Here is an 8,141-nt window from a genome sequence, read left to right as displayed (position 1 = left end):
CAGAAATAACAGAGCTGAACAATATAATAACTTCACTGAAAAATTCAACAGAGCAACAGAAGACTAGATCAAGTAGAAGAAAAGATCACTGAGCTCAAAGACAGAGCAGTGGAATTCATCCAATTAAAAGAGCTGGTAAAAAAAAAAAAAAAAAAAGAAGAAGAATGAAAAACAATAGACTGTTAAGGGACATATGGGTCAACATTAGCTAAACCAATATACCCATGATAGTGGTCCCACGCTTATTCAAAGAAATAACGACTGAAAACTTCCCTAACAAGAAAAAAGAAACAGACTCACATCCAGGAAACTCATAAAGTACCAAATAAGATGAATACAAAAAAATAAACACCAAGACACATCATAATGAATTGTCAAAGTTAAAGACAGAGAGACTCTTAAAAGCAGCAAGAGAAACACAACTTGTTATTCACAAAAGAACCCCCATAAGACTGTTCGCAGATTTTTCAGCAGAAACTCTGCAGGCCAGAATAAAGTAGCACAGCTCTCTTCCTCGGGGCTGCCTGCGGAGGTGGCAGCCATCTGTTACTGGGCATCATGGCTGCCCTCAGACCTCTGGTGAAGCCCGAGATTGTTAAAAAGAGGACCAAGAAGTTCATCTGGCACCAATCAGACCGCTATGTCAAAATTAAGCACAACTGGCGGAAACCCAGCGGCATTGACAATAGGGTACGCAGAAGATTCAAGGGCCGGATCTTGATGCAAAACATTGGTTATGGGAGCAACAAGAAAACAAAGCACATGTTGCCCAGTGGCTTCCAGAAGTTCCTAGTCCACAACGTCAAGGAGCTTGAAGTGCTGCTGATGTGCAACAAATCTTACTGTGCAGAGATTGCTCACAATGTCTCCCCCAAGAACCGCAAAGCTATTGTGGAAAGAGCAGCCCAGCTGGCAATCAGAGTCACCAATCCCAACGCCAGGCTGCGCAGCAAAGAAAACGAATAGACAGCTTGTTGTGCACGTCATATTTGTGTTAATAAAACCATAAAACTACAAAAAAAAAAAAAAAAAGAATAGAGTAGAATATATTTAAAGTGCTAACAGAAAAAGACCTACCAACCAAGAATACTCTACCAGCAAAGTTGTCCTTCGGAATTAAAGAAAGATGGAGTTTTCCAGACAAACAAAAGTTATGGAGTTTGTTACCACTAAACCAGCCTTACCAGAAATGTTAAAGGGAATTCTTCAAACTGAAATTAAAAGATATTACTAACAGGAAAACATATTAAAGTATAAAACTCACTAGTAGAGAAATATATAAATAAATTCAGAATATTCAAATTTAATGGTGGTGGGCAATCACTTATAATTCTCTTATGAAAGAAATAGGATTACAATATAACTACAATAATCTGACAACAGACACAGAATGAAAAAATGCAAATTGTGACATCAAAAAAATGTGGGGGTGTCAGTAAGGGGAGTGTGAGACTCTTGATCTCCTGGTTATGGGTTTGAGCCTCACATTGGGTGTAGACATTACTTTAAGGTCTGAAACACACACACACACAAACATGGAAGTGGGAGAGCTTTGACGTACATCTCAAGTTAGTTATTATCAGCTCAAAACAGACTGTAATGTTTCATATAGGCCTCATGATAAACACAAAGTAAAAGCCTATAAAGAAAAATTTTTTAAAAGGAATCAAAGCATACCATACAGAAAATCATCAAACTACAAAGCAATAGAGTAAGAGAGAAAAAAGGGAATAGAGAAATAAAACAACCAAAAAACACTTAACAAAATGGCAATAGTAAGTCCATAACTATCAATAATTTCTTTAAACTAAATGGTCTCAATTCTCTAATCAAAAGATAGAGTCACTTATTAGATTTTTTTTTAAATGACCCAACTAGAAGTTGCATGTAAAAGACACACCTCAGCTTTAAGGACATGCACAGACTGAAAGTGAACAGATGGAAAAATGATACTTCATGCAAGTAGAAACCAAAAGAAAGCTGGAATGGCATACCTATATCAAGCAAAATGGACTCTAAGCCAAAGACTGTAACAAGAGACAAAGAAAATTATTACATGATGACAAAGGGGTCAAATGATCAAGAAGATATAACAACTGTAAACACTAATGCACCCAAAAATGGAGCATCTAGATTTATAAAGCAAATATAAGCAGAGCTGAAGCAAGAAGCAGCAACAGAATAACAGCACGAGACTTCAATAATCCACATTCAACAAAAGACTGATCATTATGATACTCTGATATATAACAAGAAAAGTATATTTGGTTTTCATCCCCAATCCTGGCTCAGAGCTCCTAAAACCCTTGGAATTTCTTAATGAGAGCAAAAAAAAAAAAAAGAAAAAAAATAACATAAATAAAATGATAAAAGGAAAAAAGGGAAAGGTTCTTTTGTTATGTTAATGAAGTATCTTTTGGAACACACCTGAGGATGGGGACTAGCTGCCAGGAGAACCAACCATGTAATTAGAGAGTTGGAACTTTCAGTCTCACCCCCTTAACTTCCTGCAGGGGAAAGGAACTGAAGGTTGAATTAACTAATAATAACCAGTGATTTAATCAATCACACCTACATAATGAAGCCTCCATAAAAACCAAAGGGACTGAGTTTGGAGAGCTTTCAGGTTGGTGAACACATGGAGATTTGGGAAAATGGAAATGGAAAGGAAATGGAAATTCCATGGAATGGAATGGAAATTCCATGCTCTTTCCCCGTACCTTGCCTTATGTATTTCTTCTATCTGGCTATTCCTGAACTATATCCATTTAAAATAAAACTGTAATCAAGTAGATAAAATGTTTCTCTGAGTTCTGTGAGCTCCTCTAACAAATCCATTGAACCCAACAAGGGCCTCAATGGAATCTCCAATCTATAGCTAGTTGGTCAGAAGCACAGGTGACAACCAGGACTTGCTATTGGTGACTGAAGTAGGGGGCAGGAACAGTTTTGTAGGAATCTAACATTATCTCCAGCTAGATACTGTCATAAATGAGTTTAATTGTATGACACTAATTGTAGGACACCAAGCTACTTTTGGAGAATTGCTTGGTGGTGGGGGGGGGGGGAACAGACACATCAGAATCAGATATAAAATCAATAAGAAAATATTGGTCTTAAACTATACATTAGATGAGATGGACTTAACAGGAAGAACATGTTACAGAACATTCCATCCAACAGCAACAAAATATACAGCCCACATAGATCATTCTCCAGGACAGATCAAATGTTAATCCACAAAATAAGTCTTAAATTTAAGAAGACTGAGATCATATCAAGGATCTCTTCCAACTACAATGGCATAAAACTAGAAATCACAGGTCCCTGGCTGGCTCAGTCAGTTAACATCCAACTCTTGGTTTCAGCTCAAGTCATGATCTCAGGGTCACGAGATCGAGCTCTCCCCTCCTCGTCAGGGTCCATGCTCAGCATGCAGTCTACTTGGGATTTTCTCTCTCTCCCTTTCCCTCTGCCCCTCTCCCTGCTCATGCATGTTCTCTAAATAAATAAGTAAATAAAATCTTAAAAGACAAAACAAAACAAAATAAACCGAGAAATCACTTCCAAGAAGAAAACTGGAAAACACATTTATGTGGAGACTAAACATCCTCCTGAACAACCAATGGGTCAAAGAACAAATTAAAAACAAAATAAAAACGTATCTTGAGACAAATGAGAATGAAAACACAATATACAAAAGCTTATGGGATGCAGCAAAAACAGTTCTTGGTAGCAATAAATGCCTATATTAAGAAAAAGAGAAAGAGCTCAAAAAAACCACCTAACTCTACACCTCAAGGAGCCAAAACAAAACAAAAACAAAGCACAAAGTTTGCAGAAACAAGTCTACAGCACAGAGAGTAAAAACAAATGAAATAGATACTAAAAAGACAATAGAAAAGATCAATGAAAATAGCGGTTGAGTTTTTGAAAAGATAAAATTAACAAACCATTAACTACATTTATCAAAAAAAAAGATATGAATGAAATAAAAAATGGAAAAGACATTACAACTGACATAATACAAATAAAAAGCATCATAAGAAGCTACTATGAACAATTATAAACCACAAATTGGACAACTGAGAAGAAATGGATAATTTGTTGAAATATACAATCTACCAAAACTGAATAATGAAAAAATAGGAAATCATAATAGACCAATACTACTAAGGAGACTGAATCAGTATTCAAAAATCAACCAATAGAGAACAAAGACTAGATGGCTGTACTGGTGAAGTCTACCAAGCATTTAAAAAATAACTAGTATCAATCCTTCTCAAGCTCTTCCAAAAAAAACAGAACACTTCTAAACTCATTTTACCAGACTAGCATTACCCTGATAGAAAAACCAGACAAAGACACACAAGGAAGGAAAATTACAGGCCAATATACCTGTTGAACATGAATGCAAAAATCTTCAACATAATATCAGCAAACCAAATTTAACATAATAGCAAAAAGATCCTTCACTATGATCAAGCTGGATTCATTCCAGGGATGCAATGATGGCTCACCATATGCAAATCAATGTGATAAAACGCATTAACAAAAGGAAGCTTAAAAATCATGATCGTTTCAATAGCTACAGAAAAAGCATTTGCCAAAATTCAACATTCTTTCATCATAAAAACTCCTAACAAAGTGAGTACAGAAAGAACACACCTCAACATAATAAAGGCCATAGATGACAAGCCCATAGCAAATCTCACATTCAAAGGTGAAACACTGTAACCTTTTCCTCTGTGATCAGAAACAAGGGTGCCCACTCGCATCACTTTCATGCAACGTAACAAGGAAGTCCTAACCAGAGCAATCAGGAAAGAAAAAGAAATAAAGAACATCCAAAACAAAAAAAAGCAAGTAAAACTGTATTAATTTTCAGATAACATGATATATAGAGAAAACCCTAAAGACTCCACCAAAAAAAATTGTTAGAATAAACAAATTCAGTAAAGTTACAGAATATGAATATACAAAAATCAGTTGTGTTTCTATACACTAACAACAATCTATCAAAATGAGAAATTAAGAAAACAATCCTACTTACAATAGCAGTAAAAAAAATAAATAAAATAAATTTAACCAAGGAGACGAAACATCTGTATACTGAGAACTACAAGACATTGATGAAAGAAACTGAAGAATACACAAATAATGGTGAGAAATTTCATGCTTATGGATTGGAAGAATCAATATCGTTAAAATGTCCATACTATTCATAACAATCTACAGATTCAATGCAATCCCCATCAAAATTCCAATAGAATTTTTCACAGAAATAGAACAAACAATACTAAAATTTGTATGGGACCACAAAAGACCCCAAATAGCCAAGGTAATCTTCAGAAAAAGAACAAAGCTGAAGGCATCACACTTGATTCAAACTATACAGATCTTCCTTGACTTACAATAGGGTTACATTCTGATAGACATTGTAAGTTGAAAATATTATAGTTGAAAATGCATTTAATACACCTAACCTACCAAATGTCATAGCTTAGCCAAGCCTACCTGAAGCATACTCAGAACACTTTACATTAGCCTACAGTTGGGAAAAATAATCTAACACAAAGCCCATTTTATAATAAAGTGTTGAATATCTCATGTAACTTATCATATGCTGTACTAAACGTGAACAAGAGAATGGCTATATGGGTACAGAATGGTTGTTAGTGTATCATTGTTTACCCTCCTGATTGCATGACTGACTGGGAGCTACAACATGCTGCCATTGCCTAGCATCTTGAGACAGTATCATACTACATATCACTAGCCCAGAAAAAGATCAAACTTCAAAATTCAAAGTATGGTTTCTACTGAATGCATACTGCTTTTGCATCCTTGTAAAGTCAAAAAATTTTAAGTCACACCATCATCAGTCAGGGACTGACAAACCTATGGTACTGGCATAAATGTAGACATACAGACTGAGATTCTGGAATAAAACAGAGAGCCTAGCATGCATATATGTCATAAATTAATTGATGACAAAAGAGCCAAGAAAATATAATGGTGAAAGGATAATAAATTGTCCTAAAATAAATGGTAGGGAAAACTGGATGGTCACATGCAAATGAATGAAATGAAAGTGGACCCCTATCTTACACCATACACAAAAAGTCAGTCAAAATGAAGTAAAGACATGAACCTAAGACCTGAAAACATAAGTGCTAGAAGAAAACACAGGGGGTTAAGCTCATTGATGTTGGTTTTGGCAATAAATTATTTAGATTAAACCAAAAACAAAGACAACAAAAGCAAAAATAAATAGAACTCCATCAAACTGAAAAGCTTCCACACAGCAAAAGAAATCAACAAAATGAAAAGGCAACCTAAGGAATGGGACCAAATATTTACAAATGTTATATCTGATAAGATGTAAATATACACAATCTATACAAAACTCATACTACTCAATAACACACAAAACAAAACAAATTAACTCAATTTAAAAAGAGGCAAAGAGGCAGCTCATCCTGCCCATCGGTCATGGGCAGGGTAGCAGGACCCTTAGCTGACTTCATTCTACAGATACAACTAGATAACACCCACATCAGTTTCAATAACCCAGAAAATGATGCAAGACTAGCAGAACAGACTCTCAACAGTTAAATGTAGAAAAAAGGCCACATCAAAGAGGGCAGGAAGGGCAGAGATGCAGTCCAGAGCTAAATGGACCTGTGGGACTGTGCCTGGAAGGGAGGGACACTGCCCATGAGAAGAGGAGAGGAAAGGACCCCAAACCAGGTACCCCAGGCATGGGGGACCCACACTGGGACAAACAAGCCCCATAATATTTGACTCTGAAAACCAGAGGGGCATAATTTCATGAGTTCTTACAATCAGGGGGGCTTAACATCTAGAATTTACAAAATGAGTTGGCTCAGCTCTGGGAGAGCCAGGATGGCAACAGGAAACTGAGTCCCCACCCTTAAAGACACAGCACAACAGCCCAGTGATGATACAGCATTGAAGTAGCAGTTTGAAAAAATACCTGAGGTATATGGGAGGGAGATTTGTTTACTAATCTCAGAGTGTATGCTGGAGGGGTAGGGATCACTGGGAGATTTCTCTGGAAACAAAAGGTCTGGCAGGTGCCATTTCCCGCCCCAACCCTGAAGCCTAGACCCTTAGATACCTGCAGAAATCAGCACAGTGCCAACACTAGCTACCTAACTTGCCAAAAGCATAAATGCCCCTGCCTTTTCCTGTCCAACTGCCCTCTCCAATACACCCTTGGCCAGATCCATCCAAAGTGGTGCCACAAGCCTGGCAGTGTGCAAGCAGCCCCAACAGGGGCCAGTACCACTCCAAAGTGACTCCTGCCCCAGTGAGAGGGAAAGATAACTACACACACCAGTCAGACTATGGCCCCAGCAGTAGACTGGGGACAGGAATCTGGTCTGACAGCAGGCTCCGCCCACCAGCAAAAGCTTCTCAGGGGACAACACAGGGAAAGCACCTTGCAGTTCAGTGCTACTGCGTTTCTGGCAAATGCCTAGTCTGACTCAAATCAAGACCAAGGCAGCCCCAGACAGGCCCACTAAAAACACAGGGACCTAACCCTGCCCACAATAGGCAAAGAAAACCATTTCAGATGACTGGACTGAAGGAAACATTGGCTCTGCAACAACAGCAAGGGACAAACACACAGGAGACACCCCTGAAGTGCCAGGTTCTGCTAAACAGGGGATACTGCACTGCAGGGCATTACAAAAACCTCTTCTTCATAAGGCCAGTACTTTCAAGAGCAGGAGATGTAGCTTACTTCCTAACACACAGAAACAGACACACAGAGACAAAATGAGGAGACAGAGGAATATGTCCCAAATGAAAGAACAGGGCAAAATCACAGCCAGAAAGCTAAATTAAGCAGATAATATGCCAGGATAGAGAATTTCATAATGGTCATAAAGATAACACTGGACTTGAGAAAAGAGTGGAGGACCTCAGTGAGATCCTTAACAAAAAGATAAAAAATGTAAAAAAGGGGACGCCTGGGGGGCTCAGTCAGTTAAGCATCTGCCTTTGGCTCAGGTCATGGTCCCAGGGTCCTGGGATACAGTCCTGCATCAGGCTCCCTGCTCAGCAGGGGGCCTGCTTCTCCCTCTGCCAGCTGCCCCCCCTTCGTGTGC

At 38.1% G+C, this 8,141-nt stretch overlaps 1 protein-coding gene across 1 annotated transcript; it reads left to right on the top strand.

Moving 5' to 3' along the window:
* The first annotated feature begins 558 nt into the window (after positions 1-558).
* On the top strand, positions 559-1,032 carry LOC116621597 (60S ribosomal protein L32-like). The gene has a single exon (XM_032387468.1). It carries the CDS (start codon positions 559-561, stop codon positions 964-966), a length of 408 nt encoding a protein of 135 aa, XP_032243359.1. The 3' UTR covers positions 967-1,032.
* Positions 1,033-8,141: the final 7,109 nt, after the last annotated feature.

Source organism: Phoca vitulina, unplaced genomic scaffold (assembly GCF_004348235.1).
Source record: "Phoca vitulina isolate PV1807 unplaced genomic scaffold, GSC_HSeal_1.0 scaffold49, whole genome shotgun sequence".
In the NCBI taxonomy this organism is placed as follows: Eukaryota; Metazoa; Chordata; class Mammalia; order Carnivora; family Phocidae; genus Phoca; species Phoca vitulina.
The sequence above is the reverse complement of the archived record's forward strand: the minus strand, read 5'-3'. Positions and strand labels throughout refer to the sequence as shown.

Bases quoted from the DNA above. Each gene is read 5' to 3' on its own strand.
- LOC116621597 (XM_032387468.1), top strand. From the start codon at position 559: ATGGCTGCCCTCAGACCTCTGGTGAAGCCCGAGATTGTTAAAAAGAGG.